The sequence below is a fragment of the Neofelis nebulosa genome, chromosome 9, assembly GCF_028018385.1.
Source record: "Neofelis nebulosa isolate mNeoNeb1 chromosome 9, mNeoNeb1.pri, whole genome shotgun sequence".
Lineage (NCBI taxonomy): Eukaryota > Metazoa > Chordata > Mammalia > Carnivora > Felidae > Neofelis > Neofelis nebulosa.
Genome location: NC_080790.1, coordinates 52565400 through 52587851, shown reverse-complemented (window position 1 = coordinate 52587851; position 22452 = coordinate 52565400). Strand labels below are relative to the sequence as shown.

The following is a 22452-nucleotide window of genomic DNA, read 5'->3' as shown; positions in this document are numbered from 1 at the left end:
GAGTGTCTTGTAGGCAGCATATAGATGGATCTTTTTTTTTTTTTTTTTTTTTTTTATCCATTCTGATACCCTATGTCTTTTGATTGGGACATTTAGTCCATTTACATTCAGAGTGATTATTGAAAGATACAGATTTAGTGTCATTGTGTTATCTGTAGGTTTCATGCTTGTGGCGATGTCGCTGGTCCTTTGTTGTCTTTGCTACTTTGTACTCACAGAGTCCCCCTTCGGATCTCTTGCAGGGTTGGTTTAGTGGTCATGAACTTCTTTAGTTTTTGTTTGGGAAAGCCTTTATCTCTCCTATTCTGAATGACAGCCTTGCTGGATAAAGGATTCTTGGCTGCATGTTTTTCCTATTCAGCACATGGAATATTTCCTGCCACTCCTTTCTGGCCTGCCCAGTTTCAGTGGACAGGTCTGCTACTACCCTTATGTGTCTTCCCTTGTAGGTTAAGGACCATTCGTCCCTAGCTGCTTTCAGAATTCTCTATCTTTGTATTTGGCCAGTTTCACTATGATATGTCATGGTGTTGACCTGTTTTTGTTGATTTTGAAGGGAGTTCTCTGTGCCTCTAGGACTTGGATGTCTGTTTCCTTCTCCAGATTAAGGAAGTTCTCAGCTATAATTTGTTCAAATAAACCTTCTGCCCTTTTTCTCCCTCTTCTTCTGGAACTACTATGATATGGGTATTGTTTCATTTCGTGGAATCACTTAGCTCTCTAATTGTCCCCTCATGATCTAGTAATTTCCTTTCCCTCTTTTTTTCAGCTTCATCATTTTCCATAATTTTATCATCTTTTTTTTTTTAACGTTTATTTATTTTTGAGACAGAGAGAGACAGAGCATGAAGGGGGAGGGGCAGAGAGAGAGGGAGACACAGAATCTGAAACAGGCTGCAGGCTCTGAGCGGTCAGCACAGAACCCGATGCGGGGCTCGAACTCACGGGCCGTGAGATCATGACCTGAGCCGAAGTCGGACGCTTAACCGACCAAGCCACCCAGGCGCCCCCATAATTTTATCTTCTATTTCACCTATTCTCTCCTCTGCTTCTTCCATCCTAGCTGTCACCGTATCTAGTTTATTTTGCAACTCATTTTAGAATTTCTTAATTCATCATGACTGGTTCTTAGGTCTTTGATTCCTGTAGCAATAGATTCTCTGTTGTCTTTTATGCTTTTTTCAAGCCCCACTGTTAGTTTTATGATTGTTATTCTAGGTTCTTGTTTAGATATATTGTTTAAAACTGTTTTGAGCAATTCTCTGGCTGTGATTTCTTCCTAAATTTTCTTTTGGGGAGAATTCTTCTGTTTTGTCATTTTGGCTAATTTCTGTCCTTTGCATATTTTAATAGCTTGCTATGTGTCCTGTACCTGCGCGTACTATTATATTAAAAAGGGGTCATACACTGTCCAGGGCTGCGACTTAAGGAAGTGTTTTGGGTGTATGTTGCATGCACTCTGTTGTTGCCTTTTGGCTGCACTATTCCACTTGTCTGTCCTCTGCAAAGCTCTTCCTTGCTTGTAGTGGTGGATTGTTTGGACCTTCCACCAGGTGTGCTGTGATTTGTTTGTTGAACTAACCCTGGAAAAAAAGGAAAAAGCAAGGCGGGACCCTGATCCCATAAAGAGAGAAAAATGAAAGGGGAGAAAAGAAGACCAAACAGAGAATCAAAAAACTATAAGGCTATGGGGCACCTGGGTGGCTCAGTTCGTTGAGTGACCAACTTTGGCTCAGGTCATGATCTTGTGGTTTGTGAGTCTGAGCCCCACGTGGGGCTCACTGCTATCAGTGCAGAGCCTGCTTCAGATCCTCTGTCCCCCTCTCTTCCCCTCCCCTGCTTGTGCTCTCTCTCAAAAAATAAACATTAAAAAAAACTATAAGGTTAAATCCAGAGAAAGAGAAAGGAAAATAAAGAAGAGAAAGAAAATGTGTAAAAAGAATAGAGTAAAAATGCCTGATCAAACAACAACAACACACACACACACACACACACACACACACACACACACACAGAATTGACCAAAAACAAATCAGAAACTATGAATCCGATTCCAAAAGAAAAAGAGGATAGAGAGAAAAAGAAAAGAGAAGAAAAGAAAAACAGACAAACAAAAACAACAACAACAAACAAACAAAAACCAATTGTCTGTTGGTTCCTGGGACCAGTGGCTCTTCTGGTCTGGAGGGGAGGCTGGCTGGGTGGGTCAGTGTCAGTCCCACCCTGGTAGAGAAGCAATTAGCAGGCATGGAGGGGCGGGGATTGGTGTAAGCAGATCCTGCTTCCACTGGGGGCTGCTGTGCTGCTCCCTGAAGCCCCACCGTGTTGGTGTTGGGGAGAAAAATGGTGACACCCCAGTCTCTCTACCCCGGACTGGGTGTCTCAAACCACGCTGCTCAGGGGCAGTAGGCTTGCCCTGCTCCACAGTCTCCTGTGCCTCCTAGGGGCTCAGCTGGGATTCAAAACCTGATGTGTTAAAGGACCCTCCCCTCCCTTCCCCCCCCCCCCCCCCCCCCCCGTTCTGGTGCAGCACCACCCAGCCCTGCTGATAAAAGGCCTTTGGCTGGCACCTGCAGAGCCTTTCGTCCTTGAGGAGGCAATAAACCCTCTTCCCAAAGTACTCGAGGAAGGGGACTGTTCTCTCCCAGTGTACCCCTGAGATGGCTACAGCGCCCCTAGGGTGGGCTCCTTCTGGCCCAGGAGTGCGCACACACGGCTCCCGGCTCCACTCCGGAGAAAGTCGCTCACTTTAGGAACCTCTGAGTTTCAGCTCCTAAGTCTGTTTGCAAAACAGAAACTGGTACTCTCTGGAATTCTCTTTCCCCAGTGCATGATCTGGAGAGGTTTTCCTCTTGGGCAAACTCGATAGGGAAGCCCTCTCTCTTTCTCTCTCTTTTGTCTCGCACAGAAGGGGTTCCCTCCCCTCCGGGCCTTTGCTGTTTTCTCTCCCCCAATTCACATACATGCACCCCAGTCCTGCCAAGCTGTCTCCCTCCAACTGTGGAGATCCTTCTGCCACTCCGCAGATTGATTTTCTGGGTGTTCCCAGGGACCTGATGTCAACCCAGCTGTGTTTGAGGGACGAGGAAAATCCTGGTCCCCCTACTTCTCCGCCGTCTTAACTCCACCCCTCTCTCTGCTCCCTCTCTAAGTGAATGGCACCACCAGCCACCCATGCATCCTTGTCAGAACCTGAGACATGTTCTGCTCTCCCCGCTTCTCTCTTCCTCACCTAGTTGCTGGTCAGTGTGCCGGAGACCCATAGCCTTTGTGTCCTCACTGTCTCACACCTGGACTTTTTGAAAAGATACGGCAAAATACACATAGCATAAAAGTTATCATCTTAATCATCTTTCAGTGTGAACTTCAGTGGTATTAAGTACTTTTATATTGTTGTGCAACCATCTCCTCCATCCATCCCCAGAACTCTGTAATGGTCCTCAACCCATTAAATAAGAACTCCTCACGTCCCTGGTAACTGGCTGTTTTCACTTGGTATAATGTCCTTGCGGTTCATCCAAGTGGTAGTGTTGTCATAATTTCCTTCCTTTTTTTTTAAAAATTTAAATCTAAGTTAGTTAACATATAGTGTAATAATGATTTCAGGAATAGAATTTAGTGATTCATCACTTACATATAACACCCAGGGCTCATCCCAACAAGTGTCCTCCTTAATGTCCCTTGCCCATTTAGCCCATCACCCCATCCAACACCCCACCAGCAACCCTCAGTTTGTTCTATTTAAGAGTCTCTTATGGTTTGCCTCCCTCTCTGTTTTTATATTATTTTTGCTTCCCTTCCCTACGTTCATCTGTTTTGTATCTCAAATTCCACATATGAGTGAAATCATATGATATTTGTGTTTCTCTGATGACTTGTTTTGCTTAGCATAATACACTCTAGTTTCATCTACAGTGTTGCAAATGGCAAGATTTCATTCTTTTTTTATTGCTGGGTAATATTCTATTGTATTTCTTAAATTTTTTTTAAAGTTTATTTATTTTGAGAGACAGAGGGAGCAGAGGAGGGGCAGAGAGAGAGGGAGAGAGAGAAACCCAGGAAGGCTCTGTGCTGTGAGTGCAGAGCCTGATGCGGGGCTCGAACCCATGAACCTGAGCCTAAACCAAGAGTCAGACGCTTAACCGGCTGAGCCCTCCAGGTGCCCCCCCCCCATTGTATTCTTTATCCATTCATCAATTGATGGACATTTGGGCTCTTTCCATACTTTGGCTCTTGTCGATAGCGCTGCTATAAACATTGGGGTATATGTGCCCCTTCAAATCAGGACTCCTGTATCCTTTGGATAAATACCTAGTAGTGCAATTGCTGGGTTGTAGGGTAGTTCTATTTTTAATTTTTTTTTTTTTTTAAATAAGGGGGGGAAGGAGGGCTTTTTATTTTTTTTAACATTTATTTATTTTTGAGACACAGAGAGAGAGAGCATGAACAGGGGAGGGGCAGAGAAAGAGGGAGACACAGAATCCGAAACGGGCTCCAGGCTCTGAGCTGTCAGCCCAGAGCCCGACGCGGGGCTCGAACCCACGGACCGTGAGATCATGACCTGAGCTGAAGTCGGACGCTTAACCGACTGAGCCACCCAGGCGCCCCTATTTTTAATTTTTTGAGGAACCTCCATACTGTTTTCCAGAGTGGCTGCACCAATTTGCATTCCCACCAGCAGTGCAAAAGGGTTCCTCAGAATTTCCTTCCTTTTTAAATAAATTTTTTAAAAATGTTTATTTATTTTTGAAGGAGAGAGAGACAGAGTGTGAGGGGGGGAGGAGGAGAGAGAGAGAAGGAGGCACAAAATCCTAAGTAGACTCCAGGCTCCAAGCTGCCAGCACAGAGCCCGATGCGGGGCTCTAACTCATGAACCATGAGATCATGACCTGAGCCGAAGTCGGATGCTCAACTGACTGAGCCACCTAGATGCCCCAGAATTTCCTTACTTTTTAAGGCTGAATCATATCCCATTGTTTGTATATCCCACATTTTGTTAATCCATTCATCTGTCAATGGACATGTGGGCCTTGATGTCTTTGAGATGCGTTGGGAAATGGATCAGTATCTCTTAGCTTTTCTTTAAACCCTCCTTCAACAGTCATAAAAACCTCCCAAATTACAGACTGAGTGTACCCTCAGTGAAAACCCCTGCTTTAGAGTTTGTCTTCTGTATGATCCCAATAGCCCTAAAGATTCCATTGTCATCAGTGTCATGAAAACAAGCATTCTGTCTGCTTCCCAAATGTGCCATGACCTTACAGTCGTGTTGTGGGGAGGTGGGACTACTGGGAGATTGCCACCTGATTCTGCCAGATGTCAGGGAGCACCCCGTAACCCCTGTGGGTGTCCAAGGCCCTGGGGCTAACAAGCATCCTGATCACTGAAAGGAGCCTATCCCCACAAGATGGGCCTACAGATATGAGTGAGACCTGGAGCCCAGACTGCTGGAGAGACAGCTCCCTGGCCACTGACAGGTAAACCTCACCAGGTGGTGAGCAGAAGGGTAGTGATGTGGCTTCTCATGTGAGGCCATGGATATGCCTGATGCTTGGCTGTCAGGAGATGTTGGAGGCTCCCACCAAGGGAGATTGCTTAGCCAGGTGGCCCCAGGTACTGGATGGGGCAAGATAGGCGGTCTTCTTACCTCTGCTCTGCTTCTGTCTCTGAGGCCCCTCAGCTTCCCTCCCACAGCCATGGTCTTTACCAGAGTTAACCCCAGGACCAGGATGGTGTCCTACCTCATTCCTGTCACACACCTTGGCTCTCGGCACTCGAGACCCAAGATGGTGATTTCTTTGTTCTTCAGTTCTCCTCTGACAACCTTCATTTAAGGCATTATTTTCAAAATTTTTGGATTGTTATCCACAACAACAATTATATTTTATATCAAGACAGGGGTGTGTACGTGGCTCAGTGGGTTAAGCGTCCAACTTCAGCTCAGGTCATGATCTCATGGTTTGTGGGTTTGAGCCCCTTGTCGGGCTCTGTGCTGACAGCTCAGAGCCTGGAGCCTGCTTTGGATTCTGTGGCTTCCTCTCTCTCTACCACCCCACCCCGTCCCTCTGTCTTGAAAATAAATAAACATTTTAAAAAGGCATAACACACACATATAAATATGTATGTGAATACATAACCCAGTGAAAGATGTACTCTGATATTTTCTTTTCTAGTCTATTCTGTCATTAAAAAGACATACTGGCCAACTCACTCAGTTGATCTCATGGCCTACTAATGGGTCCCAATGAGCAGTTTGAAAACTCTATCCTATGGCAATGGGAGGCTCTGGTTTGGGTAAAAGTTGGGGTAGGTAGGCCTGGGGAAACAAGTGAAGATTTTTCATGGGGAACAGAAGAGTCCTCCCATTGTACATTTATTCCTTCTCGCTGAGTCATTCGGTCTGGAGGAATACCCTGGAGCTACAACATGATTCTTATGGAGACCTGCTGGCCTCCAATTCTGCAGAGCAATCCAGGGAGAGGATGTGGTCCCCTGTCCCCAACCTCAACGTGACCTGTGGGCTCTCCTGTATCTTTAACTATTGAATCTGTTACATTACGCATGTAGAGCCACATCTCTCAAGGCCAAAATTAATTATCAAGGACAGGACAGGTCTAAATCTATGATAAGGAAGGAACTGTTTTCTTAACTGTTTCCTAATTAGCAGCATGCCTTCTCTTTCCTTGCCATCTATAAGTCATGTGATTGTACTGGCTTAAGGTTTCTTCTTTCCTGCACCTCTTAGGGGCTGTAGTGCCCTTCAGTGACCCTCCCTTAACGTCACTCAGAGAGTCTTAGCGTTGGTCCTTCTAACCATACTTAGTGAAATTTCACTGAAAGCCTTTGTTCGCCTCATCTTTAGGGAAGGCAGGAAGTGGGAAATGCTTGAAATACACTTTGCACAGGGCTTGGCACATGGACACTGTTCAATTAATACCAGGAGCACCAGGAGCACCAGGAAATGTTTCCAAGTGGATGACTCAAGAGTGGCTGCAGATGGGATTTTTCCATGTTACTCTTGCAGGTCATGGGGAGTTGATAGGGGAAGGGAAATAGACACTTAGATAGAATCTCCTATCTCCTCAAAACTCTATGAAGTGAGCATTCTTATTCTTCTTCTTTTTTTAAAAAAAATTATTTATTTTGAGAGACAGAGAGAAAGCACAAGCAAGTGAGGGGCAGAGAGAAGGAGAGACAGAATGACAACAGGCTCTGATGATGGGACTCAAACCCACAAACTGTGAGATCATGACCTGAGTCTAGATCAAGAGTCAGATGCTTAATCCCCTGTGCCACCCAGGTACCCCTGAAGTGAACATTCTTCTTATTATCAATTTACCACCAAGGGAGCTAAGGCCTAGAGAGGTCATAAGTTCTAACTAAGGTCACGCAGCAGTAGCTATTATTTGAATGACTCCAAATCTGTGTCTCACTGATGGAGACATACCAACATGGCCCTCAAGAATGGTTCAGCCAGGGCAGGTTTGAGAAGATAACTCTTGCCCCTCCCAGATCTCCTCCTTCTCATTGTGACTCCTCTCATCCCCTTTGTCCACTGACATACTCTCCTACTCTTAATGCAGTCTTATGGCATTCCTTGAGAACAGTAGTTCTATCCCCTGGTGATGAAGTTAACTTGGAGCCAACTTGGGAAAGAAAAGACCCATTTATTCAGCACTTCATTACTCCATTACCTTGCTATACACTAGGGTTACTACATGAGTAAGGCATGGTGTCCCCTCTGAAGCTCACAGTCCAGTTGAGGAGAGACATAGAAACACATATATGTGTTCTGATATGTGATCACAGCTTGCAACCATCTCTGTCTGAGAGAGACAAGGGAGATTGACAACTGAGCTGGGTATTGAAGAATCCGTAGGAGTTCACTCGATGAATCTGAGTGGGGCATGGGGGAAGAGGAAGTGAAATGAACCTCGTATGTAATGAGTATGCTGTGTGCCAGGAACCTCACTCATACTATCTTGTTTAGTTTTCACAAAACCCCATGAAGAGGTATTATTATGACCTTATAGATGAGGAAACAGAGGCTGAAATGTTCAATGAATTTCCTAAGAGTTTCTTCAAGTGTGTTACAGGGACTCCTGGAGGAATACCCACGATTCTTTGAGCAGGTCAGCAAGGTTAAAACTATTTTCAGAATAACCCAAAGATGATATGTGCCTTTTTAACTGTGTTGATATTTGCACTAATGGTACAACGGAATGTAAAACTGCTGGTGCCTTAATACTAGTGAAGGCCTTGGTGCCACATTGTACTTGGCATTGTATTCCTCACCCTTATGTATTTGCGGTTAAAAATAAAGCCAGTTTTGTTGAAGAATGTCCTTGATAAAGCAGTACAATTATTAATTTTATTAAACTAGATCCCTAAGTACATGTGTTTGTAATATTTTGGGTGTTGAAACAGAAGTATGCATAGAACACATCTGCTACATGCTGAAAAATAGTTGTTACAAGAAAAAGCACATGTATGGCTGCTTAAGTTGTAAGCTGAATTAGCCAGTTTCTTTTTCTTAACGTAATACTGTTTTTTACTTGAAAGAATGACTGGCAAACTGATTTTTCAGACTTGGGCACTTGATAGACATTTTCTTTCTTTTTCTTTTTTTTTTTTTTTAATTTTTAAACGTTTGTTTATTATTGAGAGACAGAGAGAGACAGAGCATGAGCATGGGAGGGGCAGAGAAAGGGGGAGACACAGAATCTGAAGGAGGCTCCAGGCTCTGAGCTGTTAGCGCAGAGCCCGATGCGGAGCTTGAAGTCACAAACCCAGCAAGATCATGACCTGAGCTGAAGTCAGATGCTTAACTGACTGAACCACCCAGGCGCCCCGACAGACATTTTCTTAAAAATGAGTGAGTGAGGGGCTCCTGGGTGGCTCAGTCGGTTAAGCGTCCAACTTCGGCTCAGGTCATGATCTCATGGCTCTTGAGTTTGAGCCCCGTGTCGGGCTCTGTGCTGACAGCTCAGAGCCTGGAGCCTGCTTCCAATTCTGTATCTCCCTCTCTCTCTGCCCCTCCTCCGCTCATGCTTGGTCTCTCAAAAATAAATAAACGTTTAAAAAATAAAAAAAAAAGAAAATGAATGAGCAAACTTTCCACCTCAAGCAGACATTTATTATTTGTTGCCCCAATCATAAAATTTGAGCTTTCAAACCAGAATTGGAATCTTAGAAAACCTGTATCTTTCAGCTTCTTGATGAGATGGATGGTAATATTAATGAATGTGATTTTTCTGGTATTATATACTAAAATGTGTCAATATTTGGAAGGTCTACATAACTCAGTGAGCAGAAACCTTCCCAAATAACCAAGGCAAGATATTACAGAATCACGCATGGGTAAGATATTCATTCAAAGTACAAGACAGAACAATGGATTTCAATGTAATAGACTACAAAATGTTCATCTACCTTGTTTCAAGAAATACTACTTGTTGAATTTTTGGTGTAGTGTCAAAGAAGGATATCCACAATGATCTGAAAATTTATTAAAATACACTTTCTTTTACAACTATATATCTGGTTGGATTTTCTTCCTAGATGTCAACCAAAACAAGACATCTCAACAGAGTCAATGTAGAAGGAGACATGATATCCAGCCAGGCATTAAAAAAATTTGTCTCTCCACTGTCCCTTTGTGTCTCTCATAGGGGTGAAGAAGAGAACCAAAGTCATCAAGAACAATGTGAACCCCGTATGGAATGAGGTATATAAGGTTTCCATTCTCCCTCTTTTTTGCTCTACTGCCACCATCTCTGCAGTGACAATCTAGGGACTTGTGCAGGAGGTGACTTTCTCAGTGGTATTGTCAAGGAGGGGAGGGGCTGCTGGTCCAGTGTGTCAACTAAATCTGCTTGCCTCCTGGGAGGAGGGTTGATGGCATGGCCCGCCAGGGAGATAGAACCATCTCCTCTGATGTGGGTGTGGCATGGGGAGGAGTGCGATGTCTTTTGTTTCTATTCCTCTCAGCTCTAGCCATCCACACAGAACTACCAGCCAGATAGTTTAGGGGCTCTCTGGCCTGCCTCGTCTCCCTAACGCCAGCTGTTCTTCCTGTCCAAAGCCTACCTCCTCCCCACAGTCCTCCCTGATAAACCAGGACCTCTACCATCTCCCTGCACATGACCCCCTGGTGGTCCTTTGGAAGCTCTGGATGCCTTTTGTGGATGGGGTTGGGATGCACAGGGGTACCTTTGCTCTGAAGAGAGTCCCAGGTCCTCTGGATGGGCATTCTCTGTGTGGTACTAATTTATGTTGCCCATGAGGGGCCCGGTTTCCACATGAGCACATTGATCTTGGTCTCTGAGGACCCTGCAGGGTCACTTGATTTTCCCCAGCTGTGCTTCTGGCTTGACTTCCTGGTGATTGGTGGAATTGAGTTGGGGGAAAGGGGCCATGGGAGCCTGACCTCCTTCTCTCTTCTGCTGCCTGTGGCTTTCACTGCCTCTTCTGAAGCTCTGGAAGTCTGCTGTTCGTGTATTCATTCATTTACTAATTCATCTACCCACCCACCAGCTTTTTTCATGGATGGCTGCTCAGTGTCGTGGGGGGGGGGGACCAGGGTGAACCAGACACAGTCTCTTCTCCTAGGGGGCCACCAGTTAAGATGTTTTTGTCCTCTTTTTTCTTCCAGGGCTTTGAGTGGGACCTCAAGGGCATCCCTTTGGACCAGAGCTCTGAACTTCATGTGGTGGTCAAAGACCATGAGACAATGGGAAGGAACAGGTGAGGTGGGCAAGGGTGACTCTGTGCCCTGAAGGCACAGGTAGGTTTGTTGTGGACATAGACTCCAGAATCTGCAGCTAGTGTTTCCATTTAGCGTTTATTGAAGACCTGCCTTTTGTGGGCTTGGGCCAATGGTAGCTGTCGGGAGGGGCCTGCTTGTAGTCTCAAGAACTCAGCCAGGGGTAAATCTGAAAGCTGTGCAGGCTCCAGGGAAGGGAGATGGGCTCGAATCAGATGTGTACATGTTTGTGCAGACAGCCTGTGCCCCAGGGAGCAGAGAGGAAAAGGCTCCCAGTGTCCTGCTCTAGCCCAGGGGTGCCTGGGTGCGGCCACCTCTCCCCGCCCAGTCCAGGCTGGTGAGGGCACTGGCACACACCCCAGCAGACGGACTGGCAAAGTGAAGCTGCAGCTAGCAGGGAGTTCTCAAGGAAGGCTTCACAGAAGAGGAGGGACGTGAGGTGAGCTTTGTGGTTTAGACGCCAAAAGATAGTAAAGGTTTGTAGTGACTGCATACCTCCCTTTGGCAGGCTTTTCTCTTGTTTCATGTATGTGGTGTGGAGGGTTTCCAGGCAGGGGCAGTAGAGGAGCAAAGTTGTGGAGGCAAAAGCAGGCTCTTTACAGGCGGGCAGTGGGTCCTTTCTCCTGTTATTGAGCTCCAGGCCTTATATATGCTGGTGGTAGTGTAGGGGGGCGGGCAAGACCAACTGAGCATGCAGACTGATGGCTCTGCTCACTGCGGGGTCAGGTGGTCTGAGAGATGCAGCCTGTGAGGCCCCTTAGCCTTGACTGTGAAGGTAGGGTTCAACATCCCTGCCGGGCATGGCAGGGTACAGCTGTGTTAGGTGCTGACAGCAGTGGGTTCCTGCTCTTGGTGCCATTTACTGAAGCATCGGCTTGCTGTTTTGTGATCTGCTCACAGGGGTGCCTTTGTCTGGGAACTGGGTCAGCCAGTGTCTAAGGCCTGGGAGGCCTGGTTGTGTTACCCTGGGGTGGGAGAGGAGAGAGAGGGAAGGAGGGAGGATTGAGAGGCCTAGGGAAGGCCAACGAGGGTCTCAGGCTGCAAAACACCTGGAACGTTTGAAATCTTAAGAAGCTTGGAAGAAAACCCAACTGCCACAGTCTCTCTGTGGCTCTGCTGGTCATGGGTGCAGGGCATGGTATGTGCGGGGAGGGTGGGTGCACTTTCATTGGGACCTCTACCCCATCTGCATGGGGGGCAGGGGCTGGAATCAGTTCATGCTAATGTACCCCAACACAGATGTTCCGTGGAGAAAATGCAGCCTCTAATAAGTGTGAATGGTGGATCTGCAGGTACGGGAGGGAGTAACGCTGAACACAGGACAGTCCTGGAAGGCTTTCTGGAAGAGGGTCTCACAGACTGACTCTAAGGCTTTGGGGGGTGAAGAAGGGAGGGCATTCCGGCATTTGGGTATGGCAGACAGTCAGGCTAAAGCCTCACAGGTGGGACTCAGTCACATGACACATGCGGTCCAGTGAGGAGGGAGCTGCGGGACCCGATTGGGAGGAATTCTCAGATACTAGGCTGAGGATAATAATAGCAAAAGCACAACAGCTGATGTTTACCAAGGGCTGAGCTGAGTGTCTGGCCCTGTGCTGAGTCTTTATAATACAAGATCTTTTTTTAATCAGTTGGTTACTACTGTTACAATGATAGTCATTACAGGGGGAGACTGTGGCTTTGAGAGATGGGGTGCTTTTCTTAGAGGCTGGTGATGGCAGAACTATTCTTTTTTTAAATTAAAAAAAATGTTTATTTTTGAGAGAGAGAGCACACACAATCGGGGGAGAGAAAGGGGGACAGAGGATCTGAAGCGGACTCCATGTTGACAGCATGAGCCTGACGTGGGGCTCAAACTCCCAAACTGTGAGATTGCAGTCTGATGATCACAGTCTGAAGTTGGACACCCAATTGACTGAGCCACCCAGGCGCCCCTGGCAGAGCTATTCTTGAAGGCAGGTCTGCAGCATGCTCGTAGTCACTGAGTCAGAGGCTCCTAGAAGGCCCCGGCCAGTGCTGGACCCTTCTGGAGAGTTCCATTCCCTCATGATGCTGGAGTTGAGAGAGCTTAGTGAGGCAAAGGTGGGACGGTCTGGTTACTGCAAGACACGCAGGAGGAAATGCATGTTTCATTTTTGTGATCATATTCAGCATTTTACAGGCCCTGTAGGGAGATTTCTGAGATCATGAAGGAGACCTGAGAGCAGGGGATGTGAAGATATTTTTTATCAATTCAAGGGCCAGGTTGGGTGACACGAGGCCAGTGCCCCACATGGCGGCCCAGCTCTACAGCACCCTGGGGCCTTCTCGTTGGCCCCTCTGTGTGTCCTCTAGCTCTTAGGGGGAAGCCGGCCCCCTGAACCAGTTTACTGCAGGGCCAGGGCTAGAAATCAGTTCCTCAAATATCAATTTGCAGAATTGCTAATTCTCAAAACTTCCCAATTTGCTAGAAACTTCTTATACTTGCATGTAGGTTTTGAGTTTTCCAAACGTGTCTTAATTTTGTAGTTGTAGCAATTAAAAATTAAATTTGAATTAAATTAAATTTAAATTTAAACTTATATTCGTACACATCTGAAGAATTTCAGAGATTGCCCAAACCACATGGTCATGTGTGGAAATAGTGGAATTCTGGCTTCCTTATAGCAGCCAGTGGGGTATGCAGCCTCCATAGCAGTTCGCCGGACTGTGAGGTGCTTAAGGGTGAAGCTGTTGGAGGGGCATTTGGTACTGCTGTGTTTCCCCTCATGACTGTTGGCAGTTTGGGGTGGCCTTGACTGGTCTGCTGGCCTGGAGTGGGAGCTCAGGGAGCCTCCATGCCTCAGGACAGGAATGGAGGCTGGGAGCCTCTTGGCTACTCAACACCCACCCACCTTGAGCCCGAGGGACCCCAGAGCCAACTACGGGGCCGGGCCAACTTTGTGTTAATAAAACCGGGTTTGAAATGCAGAGAAAGGGAAACTCCACTCCTATGGATAGGAGACGCTCTTGAAAGCCCAGCTGGAGGTCCTGGACTCCTGTCTCAGGCTGCACTGAACAACTTCTTGTTTGCTCTGGGCTTCTCAGAGGGACGCTGCAGAGGTGTTGACCCTGATCCCTGACTGGCTGCTCTGACCACTGGGATGTTCGGCCGAGAGGTTCCTAATCCGAGCAACACAATAGCATCACCTACAGCTTTTATCTATATCCGTGCCTTGTGGGTGTCGTTACAAAGTCCCAGGTATTAGGTATTTCTACTGTGCAGCCCAGGGTGAGAGCCATTCATCTCAGTCCAGACCAGTGCTGCCTGACAGAACTTTCTGGGATGATGGAAGTGTTCTGTGTTGGCTGGTATAACTGAGGAACTGAACCTTAAATTTTATTTACTTTTAATCAATTTAAATTTAATGTTTATTTATTTTAAAAAGTTTTTTTTTTTTTTTAACATTTATTCATTTTTGAGAGGCAGAGACACAGAGCACAAATGGGGGACGGGCAGAGAGAGAGGGAGACACAAAATCCAAAGCAGGCTCCAGGCTCTGAGCTATCAGCACAGAGCCTGACGCGAGGCTTGAACCCGCAAACTGTGAGATCATGACCTGAGCCAAAGTTGGATGCTCAACTGACTGAGCCACCCAGGTGCCTCTGTTTATTTATTTCTTAGAGAGAGAGAGAGAGAGAGAGAGAGAGAGAGAGAGAGAGAGTGTGTGTGTGTGTGTGTGTGTGTGTGTGTGTGTGTGAGTGGGGGAGGGGCAGAGAGAGAGGGAGACAGGATCCAAAACCCATTCTGTGCTGCAGCAGAGAGCCCCGCCCCCCACCATTGGTGTGGGGCTCATAGTGGCTACAGTGTTGGACAGTGTAGGTCTAGAGTTTTACAAAAGTGTTCCTGCCCTGGTTGCATATTAGCATGATGTGGGAGCTGTAAAAGAGATCAGTGTCTGGGCTCCACAGCAAATTCTGGAGTGGGGTGCAGGCCTCAGCGCTTCTTGTAACTGCTCAGGGGAGGCCAGTGTGCACTCAAGGTTGAACTGGCACTTCTGTAAGGAAGTACTCTGAATTAAAAAAAAAAAACCAAAACTTTTTTAATGTTTATTTTTGAGAGAGAGAGAGAGAGAGAGAGAGAGACAGAAAGAGGGAGAGGGACAGAGTGTGAGCAGGGAGGGGCAGAGAGAGAGGGAGACACAGAATCCAAAGTAGGTTCCAGGCTCTGAGCTGTCAGCACAGAGCCCGACGTGGGGCTCGAACCCATGAGCCGCGAGACCATGACCTGAGCCAAAGTCGGATGCCTAACTGACTGAGCTACCCAGGCGCCCCTAAGGTACTCTTAATTTTTTCATGGATTAGCTAGGAAAGAAATATAAACTGTCACTCTTGTAATAGTATATGTGTGTAATTATTGGTGGAAATAGTCACCACAAAATACTTATGGCTAAAACTGCACATGGGTAGAATCACGAAGGGAATGTAAAAGGGAATGAAGAATCCTGTTGGTAACTGTAAACACTGACCTGGGAAAATGGGCCATAATAGAAGTAATTCTGTAAGAGAAAACTCAAAATAGAAAGGAGCTATATTCGATAGAGCTTGATGTGAACCAAAGAATTGAAAAAAAAAAGTCTTTGAGCCAAATCTGAGTTTGGGAAATTTAAACAGAAAATAGTTGTTACCATTGGCACTAATTTCAGTCAAATAGAAATAAAGATTGAAGGAAAAGGAAATAGTTAATTGCACCGTATAGAAAGTACATCAACAAATTCAATGGACTTAATTTAATTTGTTCCAGAGAATGTCTTTTCAGTGGAAATGAATTAATGTAGGTATATCTTTGATTTAAATATTTGGTAAACATGCACATGGAAGCAGAAGTCTCCATGGGGTCAGAACACCTGCCTGTCAAAAAAAATACCAGGGTCAAAACGTTCTCCACTTTGACCATAGTAGCGCATTGGCTTTAGGCCTAGCCAGCCCTGGGGTAGGGTGGCCGGATTCAACAAAGAAACATTCGGGACACCCAGTTAAGTTTGTCCCAAATATCGCATGGGATTTATTTATTTATTTATTTATTTATTTATTTATTTATTTGAGAGAGAGACAGAGAGAGAGAGAAGGAGCATGTGAGTGGGGGAGGGGGAGAGGGAGGGAGAGAGAACATCCTAAGCTGGCTCCATGCTCAGCACCAAGCCCGATGTGGGACTCGATCCCACAACCGTGAGATCATGACCTGAGCTGAAATCAAGAGTTAGACGCTTAACTGGCTGAGCCACCTAGGCGCCCTGCGTGGGATCTACTTATAATAAAAAATTGTTCACTGTTTATCTGAAATGTCAGCTTAACAGGGAATCCTGTATTTGGTCTGGTAACTCTTTCTCAGGGTGACTATGCACCCTCCCTCCCTTTAATCAAGCAGCATAGAAGGACCCCTAACTACACCAACGACTAGTTCAGAGGCACTTAACTGCATATGAAAAAGCCTTCGTTTAGTGTTTAGGATAGCATTTTCTATGCAATAGTGTGGTCAACTTGGTACCTCTTAGGGACCCGGTGACTCCATAAAGTGGGGCATTGAGCCCCACTCAGCCTCACCCAGAGCCTTGCCTTCCCTCCCCTGCCTGTGATCTGGGTCATCAGTCATGGTGTCCATATCTGGCTGGGGGCCCACGAGGCAATTTGGGAACCTTCTTGAATGCCTGCTCCTTCTCCTCCTTCCTCTTTTGGTTGGTCCTCTTCCCACCCTTACACAGGGTTTGACATTGTGGTCCAGCAGAAGAACAGGGGTCTAGTCTCAGCGAAGCTCCCTGAGCCTCTCTGTTTCTTCCTCTTCGAGGGGTGTCAAATCAAACGCACAAGCTCATCTGAGGGAAGTGCTATGAAGAGGCTGCTCCATACATGGCAGTTCCTTTTGGCACATCCTCTTTTCCGTGTCTTTTTTGTGCTGCTCTCCTGCTGCCCCAGTTCCTTCCGTTCTCACTGGCTCAACCCTTTCCCATCAAAGCCTGCTCTCAGCCGGTGATGATTTGAAAAAAGACTAATTCATACTAAAGTGTTGGTGGCAGCCCATGGCTTAATGTTTTGCTCCTCTTAGGAGCCTGGGGAATGGTGCTGTCTATGCCAGACTCTGTTTAAAAAAAGTTTTTTTTAATGTTTATTTATTTTTGAGAGAGAAAGAGAGACAGAGCCCAAGCAGGGGAGGGGCAGAGAGAGAGGGCGACACAGAATCTGAAGCAGGCTCCAGGCTCTGAGCTGTCAGCACAGAGCCCGACGTGGGCTTGAACTCGTGAACTGAGAGATCACACCCTGAGCTGAAGTCGCAGGCTTAACTGCCTGAGCCACCCAGGCGCCCCTGCCGGACTCTGTAGACCAGCAAAAGAATGTTAATGGTGAGCAGCAGGTGCCACTATAGGCTTTGAGGAGATATTTTGGGAATAGTGGTCTACCTGACCTCTGTGACTATCGCTTTCAGGGCAGCCTCTGAGCCCAGAGTAGGCCTTGGTGCCCTCAGGGTTTGTGTGTATGTGTGTGTGTGGGGTGTCCTGGGCCTCCTGGGACAATGGGTTAACGTATTGGGGAATGTGGGCATTTCCGGGGAGGAGCTGAACAAAAGTCTTAGTCCTTAACAAGAGGAGCCCAGCACAAGAATGCACAGGGGATGGCCGTGGCTGCTGGGGGAGGGGGTCTGGCCGGATGGTGCCTGTGGCCCCTACAGGGAGCGTGTTGATGTGGTGGAGGGATTTCTTCCCTGAGGGAGCAGGGGGTCTCAGGTCCCCAGCTGTGTCCACAGAGCCGAGCAGGGGAGGGGTGGTGGCATGACAATGAGGCTCAAAGCCTTCTCTCAGGGACCCCCTGTCAGTAGTGAGCCTCATCCTGACACTGTCTGCGACCTGGATTTCTCTGAACCTGCTTCCTCATCAGGATAATGGCCACAATAGTACCTACACTGCGTGGTTGTTGCGAAGCTTGAATGAGATAGTGTGTGGGTGTCAGATGCCCTACCGCGTGCTTGGCACATTGGAAGGTGTGTAGCGTGAGGGGATTGTTGGGTCCGTACAAACACACGTACACAGACCACACCGACTGAACATACCACCCACACGCTCCACGTGGACACAGAGTGTGCACCAACATGCCTCACACACACGTGCACACACATTCCTTAATTTATGAAAACTCACAAGAATATAAAAATTTCAAGTGCTTTTTTATAAGCAAAAGTAACCTCCATTCTTAAAAAGCTATAAAGGAAGAGGTGCAAGTTTTCCCAGCCTTCCCCCCATCTGCTGCTTCCCTTCCCTCCAGTGTGTCTGTTGTTGACAATTTGGCGCATGTCTTCCTCGGCTTTTCAAGCCTGTGCAAACATCCGTTTACATACGTGTGTATTCATGTTCTTAAACAAAAATGAAATCATGTCATACATACTGGTCTACACCCTGCTTTTTGTCAATTCATCATGGACCCTTTCCCAGGTCAGTATGTATTGACCAGCCCCATTTTAAATGGTTGTGTGGTATTTCACAGGGTGGGCACCCCATAATTTATCCCACCGTATCCTTACTGGCTGGGATTCGGTTTCTTTCTCATTTCTTTCCTACCCCTTCAGTGGATATCTTTATCCAAATTGCTTTATGTCCTTAGACTATTTTTTTCTTTAAACTAGATCCTTAAAAGTGGGATTACTGGATCAAAGGATATGAACATATAACATTTTCATAAATTCTGCCAAATGACTTTTCAAAAACGTGTTCTAATTATGTCTACCAACAGTGTAAAAAAAGGTGCCTGTCAATTTTTATTTTTGCTTAGTGCCATGGTAGGGGGAGAAAAGTATCTTATAAACTCTGTGTGTGTGTGTGTGTGTGTGTGTGTGTGTGTGTGTGTGTGTGTGTGTTTAAGATTTTATTTTTAAATAATCTCTATACCCATTGGGGGAGTCGAACTCACAAGCCCTATATCAAGATCAAGAGTCACATGCTTTCTACTGACTGAACCAGCCAGGTGCCCCTAAACTATTTTCTTGACTACTTGTGAAGTTGGGCATCTTTTCATGTATTTTCTTGTCCATTTGTACTTCTTCTTCTGTCAATTTCCTATCGTTATATTTTGAATTGCTTGCTTTTTTCTTACTAATTCATAGCGGTTTGTGTGTTTGGGGTCCTATCGGGAATATTAACTCTCCATCTGTTTTATGTGTGGAGGGTATTTTCTCCCTGCTGACACATGTCATTCCCACCCAGGAATAGACACTCACCTAGATGTGTGTGTGTGCACTAAGACATTTAAAGAGGCAGAGTGGCGGTTTGCTGTTGCTAGAAGTTGGGGAAAGTAAGCCTAAGTTCAGCCTCTGGGTTTCAGCAGGTTGGTTTGCAGGCCCCCCTTTCTGGAATATTTATTTGGGAGGCAGGAATATTTACAGTTCACCACCTCATTGTTTTCAGCATACTCGGAAGTGTTGACCGTTCCCTTATATTCCAAGGATTTTTATAACTATAGACTCCAGAGCATCCCTGAGTTTCAGAATAGTTTTTCTTTTTTTTTTTGTTTTTTTGTTTTTTTGTTTTTTTCTGGATTGAAGTGGAAAACTATTTAGTCACCTTTGGGCAGTCCCTGGGGAATCAGATACCGGGGGGAAGGCTGCCAGAGGCCAGGGGTGGGAATGTCCGGCTGTCCCTCATTTCCTGCTCCTCACTGCCAGGCACGAATGGCTGAGGGCTGGAGGGGGCACAGATCACAGCTGTCTCCTCACAGGGATCTTAAATCTCCCCGGAGTGTGTTCGTGTGTGCGTGTTTGTGTGCATCCTGCCAGAACAGGGAGTCTGACTTTCCTGTCATGCCTGATTCATTGAATCTGGTGAGAGGAAGGTGCAGCTGAGTCAGTGATGAACGGATTTGAGTTGTCATGTATGTATTTTTAGTTGACATGTCCTTTTCTTAGTTTAAAAGATAAAAAACGAGAAACTGACACATGGAAACACTTCTGGAGTTTTTTTAAGAAACAATTTTGAACTTACAAAAAAGTTGCAAAAATAGAACAAAGAAGGGGGCCTGGGTAGCTCAGTTAAGTGTCCCACTCTTAATTTTGGCTTAGGTCATGATCTCACCGTTCATGGGATTGAGCCCCGTATCAGGCTCTGGGCTGACATCGAGGAGCCTGCTTTGGAGTCTCTCTCTCCCTCTCTCTCTGCCCCTCCCCTGCTTGTGCACACACACTCTCTCTCAAAATAAATAAACTTAAAAAAATATCAATATCACTGATTAACATTCTACTCCATTTGCTTTATAATATTCTCTCTCCTCTCCCTCCTTCTCATTTTCTTCCTTCCTTTTTCTCTGCCTCTCATTTGAGGGTAAGTTACATTCATCATGGTCCTCTATCCCTAAACACTTCAGGGTATATTTCCTAAGAAATGTGTAAAATATATTTTTAAGAATTTAAAAATAGGGATTAAGAATAGGGATATTCTTTTACATAATCACACTGTAGTTACCAACTTCAGTAAACTTAACACGGCTGCCATACTTCATCTAATTCACCGTTCATCTTCTGTCCTATCAATTGACCAAATAATGCCTTTTATAGCAAGTCCTCCTCCCCCTCTTTCTCAGTATGGGATCCAGTCTAGACTCTCATATTGAATTTAGTTGTTGTATTTCACCAGCCTTCTTTTTTTTTTTTTAATGTATTTAATGTATTTAATTTATTTATTTATTTTTTTTATTTTTTTAAAGATTTTATTTTATTATATTATATATTTTTATTTTATTTATTTATTTTTCAATATATGAAGTTTATTGTCAAATTGGTTTCCATACAACACCCAGTGCTCATCCCCAAAGGTGCCCTCCTCAATACCCATCACCCACCCTCTCCTCCCTCCCACCCCCCATCAACCCTCAGTTTTTTCTCAGTTTTTAAGAGTCTCTTATGCTTTGGCTCTCTCCCACTCTAACCTCTTTTTTTTTTTCCTTCCCCTCCCCCATGGGTTTCTGTTAAGTTTCTCAGGATCCACATAAGAGTGAAACCATATGGTATCTGTCTTTCTCTGTATGGCTTATTTCACTTAGCATCACACTCTCCAGTTCCATCCACGTTGCTACAAAGGGCCATATTTCATTCTTTCTCATTGCCACGTAGTACTCCATTGTGTATATAAACCACAATTTCTTTATCCATTTATCAGTTGATGGACATTTAGGTTCTTTCCATAATTTGGCTATTGTTGAGAGTGCTGCTATAAACATTGGGGCACAAGTGCCCCTATGCATCAGTACTCCTGTATCCCTTGGGTAAATTCCTAGCAGTGCTATTGCTGGGCCATAGGGTAGGTCTATTTTTAATTTTCTGAGGAACCTCCACACTGTTTTCCAGAGTGGCTGCACCAATTTGCATTCCCACCAACAGTGCAAGAGGGTTCCCGTTTCTCCACATCCTCTCCAGCATCTATAGTCTCCTGATTTGTTCATTTTGGCCACTCTGACTGGCGTGAGGTGATATCTGAGTGTGGTTTTGATTTGTATTTCCCTGATGAGGGGCGACGTTGAGCATCTTTTCATGTGCCTGTTGGCCATCTGGATGTCTTCTTTAGAGAAGTGTCTATTCATGTTTCCTGCCCATTTCTTCACTGGATTATTTGTTTTTTGTGTGTGGAGTTTGGTGAGCTCTTTATAGATTTTGGATACTAGCCCTTTGTCCGATATGTCATTTGCAAATATCTTTTCCCATTCCGTCAGTTGCCTTTTAGTTTTGTTGATTGTTTCCTTTGTAGTGCAGAAGCTTTTTATCTTCGTGAGGTCCCAAAAGTTCATTTTTGCTTTTAATTCCCTTGCCTTTGGGGATGTGTCAAGTAAGAAATTGCTATGGCTGAGGTCAGAGCCTTCTTCTCTAGGGTCACCAGCCTTCTTTAATCTGGAACATTTCCCACAGCCTTCATCTTTTACAACAACTTACATTTTTGAATAATATAATACACCAGTTTTTTGTTAATTGAATGTTCTTCATTTGAAGTTTGTCTCATGTTTTTCTCATGCTTAGATTTGTTACTAATTTCTGGCCAGAGTACTTTGTGGGTGTGTTGATCTGTCTCAGGTTCTGGAAGCACAAGATGTCCCTCATTGGAGATGTTCATTTTGATCACTTGTCAAGGTGGTGTCTGATTTTTCCGTTGCATATTTACTGCTCTTTTCCCCCCTTTGAAATCTCATTTTTTTAAATATATTTTTTCTTTATTTTATTTTAATTTTTTTTAACGTTTATTTATTTTTGAGACAAAGAGAGACAGAGCATGAACAGGGGAGGATCAGAGAGAGGGAGACACAGAATCTGAAACAGGCTCCAGGCTCCGAGCTGTCAGCACAGAGCCCGACGCGGGGCTGGAACCCACGGACCGCGAAATCATGACCTGAGCTGAAGTCGGCTGCCCAACCGACTGAGCCACCCAGGCGCCCCTCTTTATTTTATTTTAGAGAGAGTGAGCAAGCGAGCAGGGGAGAGGGACAGAGAGAGAGAGAGAGAGAATCTCAAGCAGGTCCACGCTTAGCATGGAGCCCAATGTGGATCTTGATCCCACAACCCTGTCTCAAAGAGTCAGATATTCAACTGACTAATCCACCCAGGTGCCACCCTCCTCCTGAAGTCTTTTAAGAGACACGTTAAGACCCTGCAAATATCCTGTGTCTCATCAAAATGTGCCCCTAAATTTAGCATCCACAGAAAAAGG

General features: G+C 45.6%; 1 protein-coding gene across 24 annotated transcripts in view; it reads left to right on the top strand.

The window, feature by feature from the left end:
* The window catches only part of DYSF (dysferlin), a 226677-nt gene that overhangs the window by 21435 nt on the left and 182790 nt on the right, over positions 1-22452 (top strand). For all 24 annotated transcript variants that reach the window (XR_009248507.1, XM_058683746.1, XM_058683742.1 and 21 more), the window contains exons 2-3: positions 9672-9727; positions 10655-10746. Coding sequence is in view for 23 of the 24 variants with exons in the window: in XM_058683746.1 (XP_058539729.1) it covers positions 9672-9727; positions 10655-10746 (148 nt within the window). In the remaining variant the exon portion in view is untranslated. The remainder of the gene's footprint in view (positions 1-9671; positions 9728-10654; positions 10747-22452) is intronic.